This window comes from Rhinopithecus bieti, unplaced genomic scaffold (genome assembly GCF_001698545.2).
Source record: "Rhinopithecus bieti isolate Rb0 unplaced genomic scaffold, ASM169854v2 scaffold_9899, whole genome shotgun sequence".
Lineage (NCBI taxonomy): Eukaryota > Metazoa > Chordata > Mammalia > Primates > Cercopithecidae > Rhinopithecus > Rhinopithecus bieti.
The window spans coordinates 5039416-5054535 of record NW_016806979.1 but is presented as its reverse complement, the minus strand read 5'-3'; the positions used below and the strand labels follow the sequence as shown (position 1 = coordinate 5054535).

The following is a 15120-nucleotide window of genomic DNA, read 5'->3' as shown; positions in this document are numbered from 1 at the left end:
CTCTCAGGCAGCTCTTCCCAAGTGAAGCTGTACAGTACCTTACACCTCACCTATTTGTCAGGACAGAGTGAAAACTACAGCTACAATATATTTATCATAGTTAATACAGAATTAACTACCTGAATTTGTCAGTTCATTCCATTTCAAGGTTTATTGAAATAATAACTATATTTCCTGTTTGAAATGTTGCTGGCCGGGCACGGTGGCTCAAGCCTGTAATCCCAGCACTTTGGGAGGCCAAGATGGGTGGATCACGAGGTCAGGAGATAGAGACTATCCTGACTAACACAGTGAAACCCCGTCTCTACTAAAAAAACACAAAAAACTAGCCGGGCGAGGTGGCGGGCGCCTGTAGTCCCAGCTACTTGGGAGGCTGAGGCAGGAGAATGGCGTAAACCTGGGAGGCAGAGCTTGCAGTGAGCTGAGATCCGGCCACTGCACTCCAGCCTGGGCAACAGAGCGAGACTCTGTCTCAAAAAAAAAAAGAAATGTTGCTATCCTCTTAGATTAGTAATCCCCACACATTATTATTTAATTTTTATCACATCGTTTTGGAAATGTATATTATTCAAATAACCGTATTCATGTTGCTATTGTGTGTGAAACATTGTATGCTGGTAGTTTCTTTGAATGGGGTAGGCTTCTTGTTGTATAAACGACACTCATTAAAAATTCACTTGGGGCTGAGCAAGGTGACTCACGCCTGTAATCCTAACACTTTGGGAGGCTGAGGTGGGTGGATCCCGAGGTCAGGAGTTTGAGACCAGCCTGGCCAACATGGCAAAACCCCATCTCTACTAAAAATGCAAAAATTCTGGCCAGGCGTGGTGGCTCACACCTGTAATCGCAGCACTTTGGAAGGCCGAGGCAGAGAATTGCTTGAATCCAGGAGGCAGAGGTTACAGTGAGCCGAGATCGCACCACTGCATTCCAGCCTAGACGACAGAGCAAAACTCCGTCTAAAAAAAAAAAAAAAAATAGCCAGGCGTAGTGGCGGGCATCTGTAATCCCAGCTACTCAGGAGGCTGAGGGAGGAGAATCACTTGAACCCAGGAGGCAGAGGCTGCAGTGAGCCAAGATCACACTGCTGCACTCCAGTCTGGGTGACAGAGCAAGACTCTGTCTCAAAAAAATTCTCTTGGGTACAAGTTGACAGTGGTAGGAAGTAGAAACAATTTTGTATTCACTTAAGATAGATCATTTCACCCTACCTCCAAACAATGTTTAATGCCTGCCTTGGTAACATGTCGAATTCTGTCCCTGTACAGATACCGAGTGGCAATCTGGGTATGTTTGGCAATAGTGGAGCAGCACAAGCCAGGACCATGCAGCAGCCGCCACAGCCACCAGTGCAGCCTCTTAACTCTTCCCAGCCCAGTCTCCGTGCTCAAGTGCCTCAGTTTCTATCCCCTCAGGTCAGACCCACATCCAAGCAGGACTAAGCAACAGGATGTAGATGCTGGTTTTTCGTGGGGTCCTGTGTTATCTGGAAGTCACTATTTTAAAGTGAGAGCTGAGTTAATCCATGTTTAAGAGAAGGCCTTCTGGTTTTTAATCTATAAATTAATTTTAGACTGTAAAGTAGTAAACCGATTCTCCTGACCCAGGAGACATTTTCAGAGCTTGCTCCTTGGAATGCCTCAGCCACCCAAACTAACATTTGGCATCTTCCTAGTCAGAAGCAATATTGAGGGGGAAGGACCTGCCCAACACAATCCCATTGATGTGCTTTTGTCCCAGTCTTTCTGGAGAAGATTATTCAGATGAACCCAGTGAACTGTCCTAGTTTGGTGGGAGAGGAAAGTGACACACTGTAGTATTGCTGAGGATGTAAAAGAAACCCTTAGAAGCAGCCAAGGACTGAATCATGCTTTAATGAGAAACTAAATGTGATCTTATATAATAGTATGTATATTACAGATTTTCAGTTATGTTTATATTCAGCATTAGATCATTTTTGCCAATAGAGATGGGTTTTTTTTTCTTTCTCTGATACCTTTTTAGAAGTGAACCGTAGAGATTGTTAAGAGAAAAAGGTTGCTGGGCGCGGCGGCTCACGCCTGTAATCCCAGCACTTTGGGAGGCTGAGGCGGGTGGATCACCTGAGGTCAGGAGTTCGAGACCAGCCTGGCCAACCTGGTGAAACCCCGTGTCTACTAAAAATACAAAATTAGCCAGGTGTGGTGGCCCATGCCCATGATCCCAGCTACTTGGGAGGCTGAGGCAGGAGAATCGCTTGACCCCAGGAGGTGGAGATTGCAGTGAGCCAAGATCATGCCATTGCACTCCAGCCTGGGTAACAAGAACAGAAACTCCTTCTCAAAGAAAGAAAGGAAAAAAGGTCAAATCGAATTAAGGAAAAGGATATTGCTGTTTTGCATGGCTCTGAGGCCTAATGTATATCAATTGTTGTTGTTAATATTGTTTATTTTTAGCACATTTTACAATTTTAGGCTTCGGACCCAGTTTCTAATTACAGTGTTAGTTCTTACCCCTTATAAGGTATTTGATGATCAATGGTATTGATAACATCTTTGCTGTGTGGGTAACTCAGGGCTCTGGTAATTCTTCCCACGTAATTCTGATGTGAAGGTTGACTGGAGCCTGCCCTGAGAGAACAGTAGCATCTTGAAGTACTTACTACATTCTCGCATTCTTCTAGCAGAGAGGGAAAAAAACTGCTTTCTTCCCCAAGAGACCTCTAATATCAAGAAGATAGTTAAGATTTCTGAGGGATCTTATTTTCAAACTGTCCCAAAAGAGAATGTGTTAATTCATCAATCTTCTATTATTCATAAAATTTAATTTAAATGTGTTCAGTTTGTTGGAATATGGTGTCTTAGTCCATTTGGGCTGCTGTAACAAAATACCTTAGACTGGGTCATTTACAACAGCATGCAGTTCTGGAGACTGAGAAGTCCAAGATCAAGGTGCCAGACGATTCAGTGTCTGGTGAGGGCCCGTTTCTCATAGATGGCAACTTTTATGCATCTTCGTGTGGTGGAAGGGGCGAATGGGCTTTCTCAGGCCTCTGTCATTAGGATGCTGATTCCATTCATGGGGTCTCCTGATCACCTCCCAAAGGCCCCAGCTCTTAATACCACCACAATTAGGGTTTAGGTTTCAACACAGGCATTCTGGGGGAGGGGGACACAGACATTCAGACAATAACATATGGGAAGGCAATGCTAGCATACGAAAAAGAGCAGGATGCACTAGGCACTGCAGTGAGGATAATTCTCACTCTATAATTGTTCAAATCCAGGTTTGTGCACTGAGTTGATAGTGGACAATTATCAGTGTAACTAATACATTTAACTATTATCAGGTAATAAGATAAAAGTTATTAGATAATAGTTAAATGTATTCATTAGGGTATAGGATGAGCACTATAACAAAGAGGCCTCAAAAAACAGTAGTTTAAACTAGGTAGACATTGATTCTCTCAGGTTACAGTGCAGAAAGAAGCAGTGCAGGGATTGGGGGCAGCTCTGCCACAGCCACTTCCCAGTAACGGAAAAAGGCAGCACTCTTGTGCAGGTGGCCTTGAAATTGCACACACCACTTCCAGTCACATCCTACTGCCCAAACCTAGGCCACAGCTGCACCCAGTCTGAGAGGCAGTAGCAGAAGAAGCAGTTAGTCTTACCCACACAAAGCAAACCAGCATGTCCCAAATGGCAAGGCATCTGTGTGCCATCTCACTGTTTCTTCCATATTTCCATGTTACCTGTAAGTACTGATAGGAAGGACACAGAACCTTGGAGAGTTCATTTATAATTAAAATATTTGGAGGATGAGATCTCTGAAGACTTTCCTTCTTCGTTCCCTCCTTTTTTTTTCCTTTCTTTCTTGTTCTTTACTTGCTAACTACTAATATTAAAATGTCCATACATTTTTTAATGGCCTTTGACATTTCACCTATGAGACAAATACAATTATTATTGTGGGATCTGGCCGGCAGCCCACAATGCAACAAGGCTCTTTCTTTGTTCCCAGGCAGATTGGCAGGTCGAGAAATAAAAGACACACATGAGATAGTGAAAGCTGGGTCCAGCGTGTCACCGCCTTTTGGTCCTGCAATACCGCCAATGCACTGGATATACCAGCATTTATTATTAAGTTTAGTGAGGGCAGGGTAGGTTAGTGAGGGATATAGGGTGGTTTGATTATGAGGTGAGATGATCACATGGGATGAAGTAATTCTTTAACATAACATTGGTATGCAGAAGTAGAGTATACAGAGATAAGAATTTACGATATAGTGTGTGCGTCAGCAGTTTCTAACAGAGCCTTAAAACAGAAACACAGTCTGTCCATAACCTATGTTTAGTAAGATACTAATCAGTAGTAATAATTGCAGCGAAAGCTTCTTGCAAACAATCAATAGAAACGGCATGAAACTATACAACTGGTTAGACCACAAATTCTCAGAAGGGAGTATGCCTTAACCCTGAAGAGCCCTAGAAGAGCCATGGCAAGCAAGAGAAGGGCATTTATAACCCTATCTTATCCATGTGAACAAGCGTCCCTCATGCGTCCGTTTATAGGCTCTCCACAAGGGTCATATTCCATTCCCAGAGCTATGAACATCTACTTCTCTGGGATAGGAATCTTGGTGATGTGAAACCTCCCTGACTGCACGTCCGTTGATAGGCTCTCTGCAGTGGGAAGCACATCACGCACTGTTGGCTCATTCTGGCAGCCCAACCTTGCATTGTCTTTATACAGTCCTGCGTGCAATTTTGTATTTACAATAATCAGGGGCATTTCATCTTTTATTCCGTAGCAGTAGTTTCCGGGGGTCTCCCTACAAATTATCACTTAATCATTTTGAATTTTGAAAACTTCATGGACAAGTAACTATTTTAACAGAGATACAATGGCTGATCGCATATTTTTTGTTAAACAGGTTCAAGCACAGCTTTTGCAGTTTGCAGCAAAAAACATTGGTCTCAACCCTGCACTATTAACCTCGCCAATTAATCCTCAGCATATGACGATGTTGAACCAGCTCTATCAGCTGCAGCTGGTGAGTGGACAGACCCATACAAGTTAGAGCACACAGGCCGAGTGCTCTCCTGGTGCCCGTGCAGATGCACCAGTGTGGCGCACCACTGAGAGCAGCAGTTGTGATAATGTTTGTCTTCACATTGGGGATGTCATTGAGACTGTCATGAAGTATTTAAACTCTTCATGAGTTAGGAAGTTCTCACTCAAAGGTGTCCTTACTAAGTTTTGTAAATGTTTTGGCCTCTTTGTTTTTGTTTTTGTTATTGTTTAGAGGCAGCATCTCACTATGTTGCCAGGCTGGTCTGGAACTCCTGGACTCAAGGGATCCTCCCACCTCAGCCTCCTGAGTAGCTGAGAGGCCTACTCAGGGTGTGCACCACTGCACCTGGATTGGCCTGTTTGTGTTCAAAAAATCTACCAGATTTTATAATTAGGCATGTCTTTTCATTTGAGCTCTCAGCCAGAGTTTCTGAGAGCCACAGAACACAAAAAATCATTTGAGTGACTATTTTCTCAGTAATTCTAAGGATGGTATACATAAATACTATTCTAGAAGCACAGGAGAAAAATTGCTTTGTTACATATAGTAGATACCTTAGAACATTAGAACTTAATTCTCTCATGAAACCCTGGTCAAGAATGTGATCCTAAAATTCTTTAAACGATTTTTTTTTTTTTTTTTTTTTTTTTTTTTTTTTGATGTATGGAGTCTTGCTTTGTCGCCCAGGCTGGAGTGCAGTGGTGTAAATCTCGGCTCACTGCAAGCCCCGCCTCCCGGGTTCAAGCAATTCTCCTGCCTCAGCCTCCGGAGTAGCTGGGACTACAGGCACCCGCTACCGCACCCAGCTAACTTTTTGTATTTTTAGTAGAGACGGGGTTTCACCGTGGTCTCGATCTCCTGACCTTGGGATTCACCCGCCTCGGCCTCCCAAAGTGCTGGGATTACAGGCATGAGCCACCATGTCTGGCCTGAAAGTTTTATAACTTTACATAATCTTGATTTTTTTAAAATTTTCAAACGGTCTTACTGATTTTACCATAAATTGCCATGTCATTGTATACCTAGATGCCTACTGAAATTATATACACTAAAAGACCCAGTGAGTTATTTCATTCTTTAATGTGGGTACCTGATTTATTTAGCAATCTTAGCCAGCAACTTCATCACCTAGAAAATGACTAGGAATCGGCCGAGCACAGTGGCTCATGCCTGTAATCAAGGATTTTGGGAGGCCCAGGCGGGTGGATCACCTGAGGTCAGGAGTTTGAGATTAGCCTGGCCAACATGGTGAAACCCTGTCTCTACTAAAAATGCAAAAATTAACCGGGCATGGTGGTGCAGATCTGTAGTCCCAGCTACTTGGGAGGCTGAGGCGGGAGAATCGCTTAAACCTGAAGGGCGGAAGTTGCAGTGAGCCTCGCACCATTGCACTCCAGCCTGGGTGACAGAGGAAGACTCCATCTCAAAAAAAAAAAAAAAAAAAATAACCAGGAATCATGAAGGAGGAAAAAAAAAAAAAAAAAAGAATGGGACTCCAAAAGACAAAACCATTGGCATAAGATCTTTGCAAATAAGAGAGTACTTGAGCCCTCAGTCCTTCCCCTTTGCCGTTTTTTAGACTTATGTCCAACAAGTTTGAGGTCTGGTTTTCTGTAAGCAGCAGGGGAGGACAGAAGGAAGGAGGGAAGGATGTGTCCCAGAGATACATGCTATGTGTCCTCGCTTTAAGGGAGAGCACAGAGCTCTAGACATGAAGTCAGGACCAAGGCTTGGCCCTCAGAAACTGTTTTTTCTTTTCTTTTCTTTTTTTTTTTGAGACGGAGTCTTGCTAGTCTTGCTCTGTCGCCCAGGCTGGAGTGCAGTGGTGCGATCATGGCTCACTGCAGCCTCCACCTTGTGGGTTCAAGCAATTCTTCTGTCTCAGCCTCCCAAGTAGCTTGGATTACAGGCGCCCGCCACCACACCTGGCTAACATTTGTATTTTTAGTAGAGACGGGGTTTCACCATGTTGGTCAGGCTGGTCTCGAACTCCTAACCTCAGGTGATCCTCCTGCCTCAGCCTCACAAAGTGCTGGGATTACAGGCGTGAGCCACTGCGCCCAGCCAGCGACTGTTTTTTCATCTATCAGAAGGGAGGAATCGCTGTGGGGAGGCAGTGCACATGTGCAGTCCTGTTGCTTTCAGTTCTGCCAGCTGGAGACCACTGACCTCCAAAGGAAAGGAGACAACTCTGAAAACAGGCACTCATAGAAAAAGCATGCAGGTTTAGAACTGTTACTATAGAGGAAGATTGCTTTCTGCCACTTGATGACACAGGCATTGCTGTATTCTGGCACAGAGCTGATTTTCTTACTGATGTGCTAGAATCTTTTAGTTATACAGTAAGTTTTTATTGACCCCATGGTGTGAAAGACATCAAGAAAATGTTGAATTACAGTAGTGTGTTCTAATTTTAAAACAATGTATTCTGTTCTTAAATATTTTTCCAGAAAAAATGGAAAAATAAAGTTTCAGTGCTTCCATAAGGTTAAGTTTTAGGGCCTATAAGGATTTACTCAAGTATTTTATTCCTCCATGATTACAGATTAATGAGACATTTCTAATAGTACAATCTCCACCTTTATTTGGATTCTACTTTAATGAGTCCTTTTGCCAAAAATGTCCCTAAAATTCATGTTGTAAGAAAAAATTATGATATTCAACCAACATTTCAAAACAGTCAAGTGACCAAAGCTTCTGTGTCAGTGTACAGAAGAATATCATCATAACTTTAACCAACTTTGTAGATGACAGGTTCTTGTGGCAAAAATGCATTTCAGGTTGTCTCTTAGCTTTCATTCCCGTGATGTTATGGAGATAACCACGTTGTTTAACACACATTATTTATTCTTGAATGATTTGGGACAGTTACTCCCAGTGCTTTGCCACATTGTCTGGGCTGTGCTGGACTTCAGTCTCCATTATTATAGAATAGGTGGTGGTGGTGGTGGTGGTGGTGGTGGTTGTTTAAGTTTGTATGAATCAAGCAGAAGAATTTTGATCTTTTCATTAAATGAAAAATATTTGCTGACCAACATCATCACCAACACTAAATGGGTATTGACTCTGTGATTTTTTCTAATTCTGTACACTAAAAAAGTGGATAAGACATTAATCTTTTAAAAGTGCTCTGTGCCTCCAAAATATGTGTCAGCCACAACTGGGCGCATTGGCTCATGCCTGTAATCCCAGCACTTTGGGAGGCTGAGGCGGGCAGATCATGAGGTCAGTAGTTTGAGACCACCCTGGCCAACATAATGAAACCCCGTCTCTACTAAAAATACAAAAATTAGCTGGGCAGTGTGGCACGTGACTAATCCCAGCTACTCGGGAGACTGAGGCAGGAGAATTTCTTGAACCCAGGAGGCAGAAGTGGCAGTGAGCTGAGATCGCGCCATTGCACTCCAGCCTAGGTGACAGAGCGAGACTCCATCTGAAAAAAAAAAAGAGTATGTGTCAGCCACAGTATGGGCCAAGAAGAGTGGCTAGGTTCTCTTTTTTTGTTTTTTAACTAATGTCAGAAAGTTGAACCATTAGTTCAACTTATACTTAATTATTATACTATTTTAACTCTTCTTTCTGTCAACAGGCATACCAACGTTTACAAATCCAGCAGCAGATGTTACAGGCCCAGCGTAATGTGTCCGGATCCATGAGACAACAGGAGCAGCAAGTAGGTGCTACCCAGATTGATTTTTATCATGAGCTATAATTTTCCCTGATAGAAGAGATGCTAATTGATGAACTATTAGATGATCTTTGATTTTTCTCTAGCCAAGCCTTCCTTGGAAAATTCCTGAGTTCAGCTGGGTTTGGGAGGAGGTTGACCTAGCCAGTGGCGGCCTCAGCATAGAGACAATGAAGAATTCACTTGGTCCCTAGACGAGCCATGAGTGTCCCTTCCCACCTGGTTAACGCACCTATGTCTCTGCCTGCCAGGTTGCGCGCACAATCACTAATCTGCAGCAGCAGATCCAGCAGCACCAGCGCCAGCTGGCCCAGGCCCTGCTCGTGAAGCAGCCACCACCGCCACCGCCCCCGCCGCACCTGTCTCTGCACCCCTCTGCAGGCAAATCGGCCATGGACAGCTTCCCCTCGCACCCGCAGACTCCCGGCCTACCTGACCTGCAGACCAAAGAGCAGCAGTCTTCACCCAACACCTTTGCTCCTTACCCTCTTGGTGAGTGTCCCATGGTCTTCAACAGCCATATCAGGTAGAGAGGGTACCTGGAGTCCATATGTGGTAGCCAGGGCAGCATTTCAGTGGTTAGGAGGACTGGCCAGCACTGAAACCATAGCCTGTTGGAAATGCAGCCCCAGACAAAATCAGAGAACAGGTATCTCAAGGCTTTTTAATTTTAAAAAAAGTTTTTTATTATTTTTTGGAGAAATGGGGTCTCACCACGTTGCCCAGGCTGGTCTCAAACTCCTGGGCTCAAGCAATCCTCCCACCTCAGCCTCTTAAAGTGCTGGGTTTACAGATGTGAGCCACCATTCCCAGCCTCAAGGATTTTTAATAAGGGAACAACACTAACCGTGTTCTGTAGAGCAGGAGTTTTGCTGCTGCCATAATACTCTCAGTATAAAACCTTTAAAGGTGGTACCAGTCAGAGCCTCCAAAATCTCATTTCCATTGTCACATCTCCAGAGTTTGTTCTATTCCTAGTCTACTGTGAACTGTACTTTACCAGCCACTTCCTCTAGCCTAAACCGCAGAGAAGACTTTATAATGGTTTGGTCAGTAAAAGTATTCAGATTTACATTAAAAGCACTTCTTAAAAAGCAGTGGTTGTTGATACAACTCATTTTGTATGAAATGTGATTTGTATAATCAATGAAATCAACATATGTATATTGAAATCTAACTTGTAGAAGCACACGCGGCACATGAAACCTGCAGGTCACTATAAGACATGGTGCCAGGCCTCAAGGTCAGGCCTACCAGGAGAGAGACAGCTCACATACCTGAAGACACCAGAGGGTATAAATGAGTAAACTGATGCTGCGTGGACTAATTTGCTGTAAGAATTCAGAACTTAGTGAAAGCACTTTAGGCTTGTCTGTTGATTGCTATCAGAGTCTGTAGATGCAGGACAAAGCGTATCAGTAACTTGGAAAATACATCTGTAAAGGGCCAAAGGCCAGTTGAGTGGGAGTGAATTTGCTACCAGCAGATAATATTCGTTTATCTAATTCTATTCAATGTCTCTCAAAAGGGCGGTGTATTGTAATCATTTGAACACTTTTTCCTTGACATATTATAAATGTGATATATCTTTAATATGAGATTGATAAATACTAGACTAGATGATCTCGTTCCTTAATTATTGTCTCATCCGTTAACACCCTTTGTGTCTAAGTAGTTAAGACCTGACTTAGGAATGAGACTGCCTAGGTTTGAGTCCCAACTCACCACCAGCAGGCTTACTACTAACTTGGGCAACTTGCCTGGCTGCTTTTTGTCTCAATTTCTTTTTTTTTTTTTTTCCCCGTTAGAGACGGGGTCTTTCTGTGTTGCCCAGGCAAGTCTCAAACTCCTGGCCTCAAGTGATCCTCCCTAAGTGTTAGGATTACAGGCCTGAGACACCATACCCAGCCATACCTTAATTTCTTCATCTGTAATGTAGAAATACTTAACTCCTAGGTTTGTTTTAAAGATTAAATAAGCTAATATGTAAAGTTCTCTTTTTTTTTTTTTGGGAGACAGAGTCTCTCTCTGTTGCCTAGGCTGGAGTGCAGTGGCGTGATCTCAGCACACCCAGCTAATTTTTTGTATTTTTAGTAGAGACGGGGCTTCACCGTATTAGCCAGGATGGTCTCAATCTCCTGACCTTGTGATCACCTGCCTTGGCTTCCTAAAGTGCTAGGATTACAGGCATGAGCCACCACTCCCGGCCTCTTTTTTTTTTGGCTGGAGTGCAATGGCATGATGATAGCTCATTGCAGCCTCAAACTCCTGGCCTCAAGTGATCCTCCTAGTCTCAGCTTCCCAAAGTGCTGTGATTACAGACATGAGCCATCACACCCGGCCTAATATGTAAAGTCCTTAAATAGTGCCTAGCACATAGCAAACACTTTGTAAAATGTCAGCTACTTATGTAAGTGCTTCTGTTTTAGAAACAAATTTCATTCCACCTATTATCCTAAAATACATTAGCTTCAGCTTTCTAGTATTCACCTGTCTTCTTAACCTATATTTGGAAGATAAAGTACACTTATCATGACTTTTTTTTTTATTTATTTATTTATTTATTTATTTATTTTGAGATGGAGTCTTGCTCTGTTGCCCAGGCTGCAGTGCAATGGCGCAATCTCGGCTCACTGCGACCTCCACCTTCTGAATTCAAGCGATTCTCCTGCCTCAGCCTTCCAGGTTGATGGGATTACAGGCATGCATCACCACGCCTGGCTAATTTTTGTATTTTTAGTAAAACTGAGTTTCACCATGTTGGCCAGGCTGGTCTCGAACTCCTGACCTCAGGTGATCCACCCACCTCGGCCTCCCAAAGTGCTGGGACTACAGGCATGAGCCACTGCGCCCGGCCACTTATCTTTACTCTTAAGGATTTTTTCTCTTAGTACAAGTTAAAGAATTCATGCAGTGAATCTTTGAAATTAGTTGAAAAATAATTTGGATAATATTTTATAATATTCACAGTGAAGTTACAAATGTATTAAAAACAAATAACTAATAAAGTATAGGAAACTTTGGTTGTAAAATTGCCTGTCTTGCTGGCTCTCAGCATTTCTCTGCATCAGCACCTATGTTGAAGAGCCTATTAGAAACTCAACAATTCATGTAAAGAAACCAGCAGCCCATGGTCAGTAGTGGGGGCTCCCAGCTACCTTCCTTTCCTCACATTCAGCCTGTCCTTGTTATTCTCAGTCTTTTGCCACCTGGAGTTCGTCATTTAGATGAGAAGAGCAGGCATATAAACAGGGAAAAATAACCTTGATACCAGTGTCATGTGATTCTCACAGGGGTCTAGAGAAGGAAAAGTTCACTTTCACTTTGAGTGGTGAAAGAAAAATCAGAGAATAGTATTAAGCTTGAACCTCAGATGATTAGATAGGATTACAGTAAGTAAAGAGGAAGCCTTTCCAAATGAAGGGGAAGCCTCACATAGCACAGAAGAAAGAGGCCTGGCCTGTTTCAGGGGCCCATTTTGCAAGGGCCAGGCCAGTCTAGCTGACTTTCCCAGAGGGGAAAGTTGGGAGAGATGGGTTGGGGCCAAACTGTGGAATCTGGAGTGTTCTGAAGGCCAGGTTGAAGCCCTGACATTGTTGCCACCTTACCTGACTATATCTGTACAAGCTGAAACGAAGAGAACTCAGAGATTGCAAGTAGACAGCCCCGTGGCACTGATGGGCTTGCAAAGGCGTTTTGTTAAGTCTGCGAAGCGTGTATGTGCATGTGCGTAGGCGTGTGTTAATGCCAACATTCAAAAATTGGGGAAAGTGGCTTCTGGTTTCTCTTAAAAATGGCTTTAGTGGGTCTGCGTTCCATGTAGCAATAAGTGGTTGGCCCCAGTAGCACCTGTTTATTTAGACAGGACAGACACTCTGGTTTGCCACAGTCCCCATGAGGCCCACCTCTTCATGTGCATGGCCCACTTGGCTCCTATGGGCATTTGAATTTGCAGCCTCTGAAATAAAGGTAAGAACCAGAATGTTCAGCACCTGGCTTAGTAGTAGAGGCTCACTGTGCTTACGTACCATGTGGCATAGTTGTGCATATGGTAAGGATCTGTGGAGTATGTGTATGTGGTCATGGGAACTGCAGCTGGAAATCCAAGGAGGGGGGACCCTTCTGCTCGTTATTCCCTTCCAAACAAGCAGTCTGTCCTGCTCCAAACTGGTGTCCTCATCAGAATGTCTTTACTTCAACCTTTTTATCATTGTCCTCCTTCCTCACTGTCTTTCTTTATTAACCCAGCTTAGTACAGGTCCTGGACAGATAACCAGCTACCTGCTTTTCACTATAAGAAACGAGCTCAGAAGCCTCAGCTCACCGTCCCAGCTGAGGGCAGATGGCAGCACCCCATCTGTCAAATAGTTCTGTTCCTTCAAAGTAGTTTGATATTTAATTCACAAACTCTTTCAGAGCAGACTTTTGTAAAGGAAACTCACTGAAGGTAGAACTGAATTATCCTATCAGTCTGTTTCATAGGTGGTACTTTAGAGTTCTGGAAAAGTGTTTTTGACCCAATGAGTTTCCATAAGATATCCCAAAACCAGAAAAGATTTTCCTAATAGTTTGGACTTTTTCTGGTCTCCTGTGGACTCTGAGAAGCCTCAGGACCATGTTTATCCAGCACTGAAACAAGTAAAGTGAAGAGAGCCGTGGGCCTCACTTAATCAAAGACTATTCACATTTTCACCTTAATTTAGGAGTAATATTCCGAGAAGTACATGCTGTTATGAAGACAAAAAGTATTTTTTCACCAGCACTAAAAGTTACAGTTAAAATATTTTGTTGTATCCCATCTACTTGGGAGGCTGAGGCAGGACAATCGCTTAAACCCAGGAAGCGGAGGTTGCAGTGAGCCAAGATCGTGCCATTGCACTCTAGCCCAGGCAACAAGAGCAAGACTCCGTCTCAAAAAACAAAAAAAAATTTTGCTGTAAGCGAAGACTGAAATAGCTTCTGTAGGAGAGCTTTAGAATGAAGTCTTTTAGAGAAGCAGGCGAATCCTAATCGCATCTCTCTCTTTAGCTGGACTGAACCCAAACATGAATGTCAACAGCATGGACATGACCGGTGGCTTGTCGGTGAAGGACCCATCCCAGTCCCAGTCACGCCTCCCCCAGTGGACGCACCCCAACTCCATGGATAACTTGCCCAGTGCCGCTTCCCCCCTGGAGCAGAACCCTAGCAAGCATGGTACGTCTGGGCTAAGATGCCTGTGGTGGGATCACTGCTGGCTTAGTAATCGATCTTCCTGTTGTATAACGTGCCCATTATATACTTTTCTAAGAATTGAGCACTGAAAGTTGGATTTAAAATAACCCATTCTATTATAGTGCATATAAGATCTCAGCTAGGCCAGGCGCGGTGGCTCAAGCCTGTAATCCCAGCACTTTGGGAGGCCGAGACGGGTGGATCACAAGGTCAGGAGATCGAGACCATCCTGGCTAACATGGTGAAACCCCGTCTCTACTAAAAAATACAAAAACTAGCCAGGCGTGGTGGCGAGTGCCTGTAGTCCCAGCTACTCGGGAGGCTGAGGCAGGAGAATGGCGTAAACCCGGGAGGCGGAGCTTGCAGTGAGCCGAGATCCGGCCACTGCACTCCAGCCTGGGTGACAGAGCGAGACTCCGTCTCATAAAAAAAAGAAAAAAAGATCTCAGCTAGTCAGTGATCAGACTTCTTAAAACCCAGCCATTAGATCTTAGCTACAAACCTAGAAATAATTTGAAAACCCCAGAGCAGCAAAGAATCTAGGTCATAGCCTATGTACTTTTTTTTTTTATATCTATATTCATCAACAAACACTTGAGTCTGCTGAAATATTTTCAATAAAATAGTAAAACACAAATAGAAAATCAAATATGCAGTATGTATGGGAACTGCAGCTGTAAATACTAGAGTGCATTTCTGTTGGTTATTCCCCTCCATCCAAGCAGTCTGTCTTACTCCAAACTGGTGTCCCCATCAGGAACTCGTTACTGATGGACACACCAGTAAGGTGGAAGCAAAAAGGATAACCGTAGGAGGTGCTCTCGCTCTCAAGCATTCAATTCAGCTCTGAACTTGCTGGTAGAATAAACAGCAAAGGAAATTCAATAGGTTACATAGTTCTCTCTTGACACAAAGCATTCTAAAAAGAAAAAGGAAACTATGTCTCATGGTTAACTTACGAAAAATCATCACACACTGCTGGCACGTTTCTTAGCAGGAGGGCCTTGCTGCCTATGGCTGGTTGGTTTGGTTCTGTATGAATTTTTAACATCCACTGTGTTCTTCCAGAGTGAGGGTTTCAGACTAAAAGGAGGGAAGAGGTAAGAGCAAATTTGATAACTAATCACGAAGACTCATAAGTTGTCCCCTCATAAGGTTTATTAAG

The 15120-nt window shown here is 43.5% G+C and overlaps 1 protein-coding gene across 6 annotated transcripts in view; it reads left to right on the top strand.

The window, feature by feature from the left end:
* Positions 1-15120, top strand: part of TNRC6C (trinucleotide repeat containing adaptor 6C) — an 82256-nt gene that overhangs the window by 49443 nt on the left and 17693 nt on the right. For all 6 annotated transcript variants that reach the window (XM_017879419.1, XM_017879420.1, XM_017879423.1 and 3 more), the window contains 5 exons: positions 1269-1415; positions 4913-5032; positions 8643-8726; positions 8993-9233; positions 13770-13937. In XM_017879419.1, the coding sequence (XP_017734908.1) occupies positions 1269-1415; positions 4913-5032; positions 8643-8726; positions 8993-9233; positions 13770-13937 (760 nt within the window). The remainder of the gene's footprint in view (positions 1-1268; positions 1416-4912; positions 5033-8642; positions 8727-8992; positions 9234-13769; positions 13938-15120) is intronic.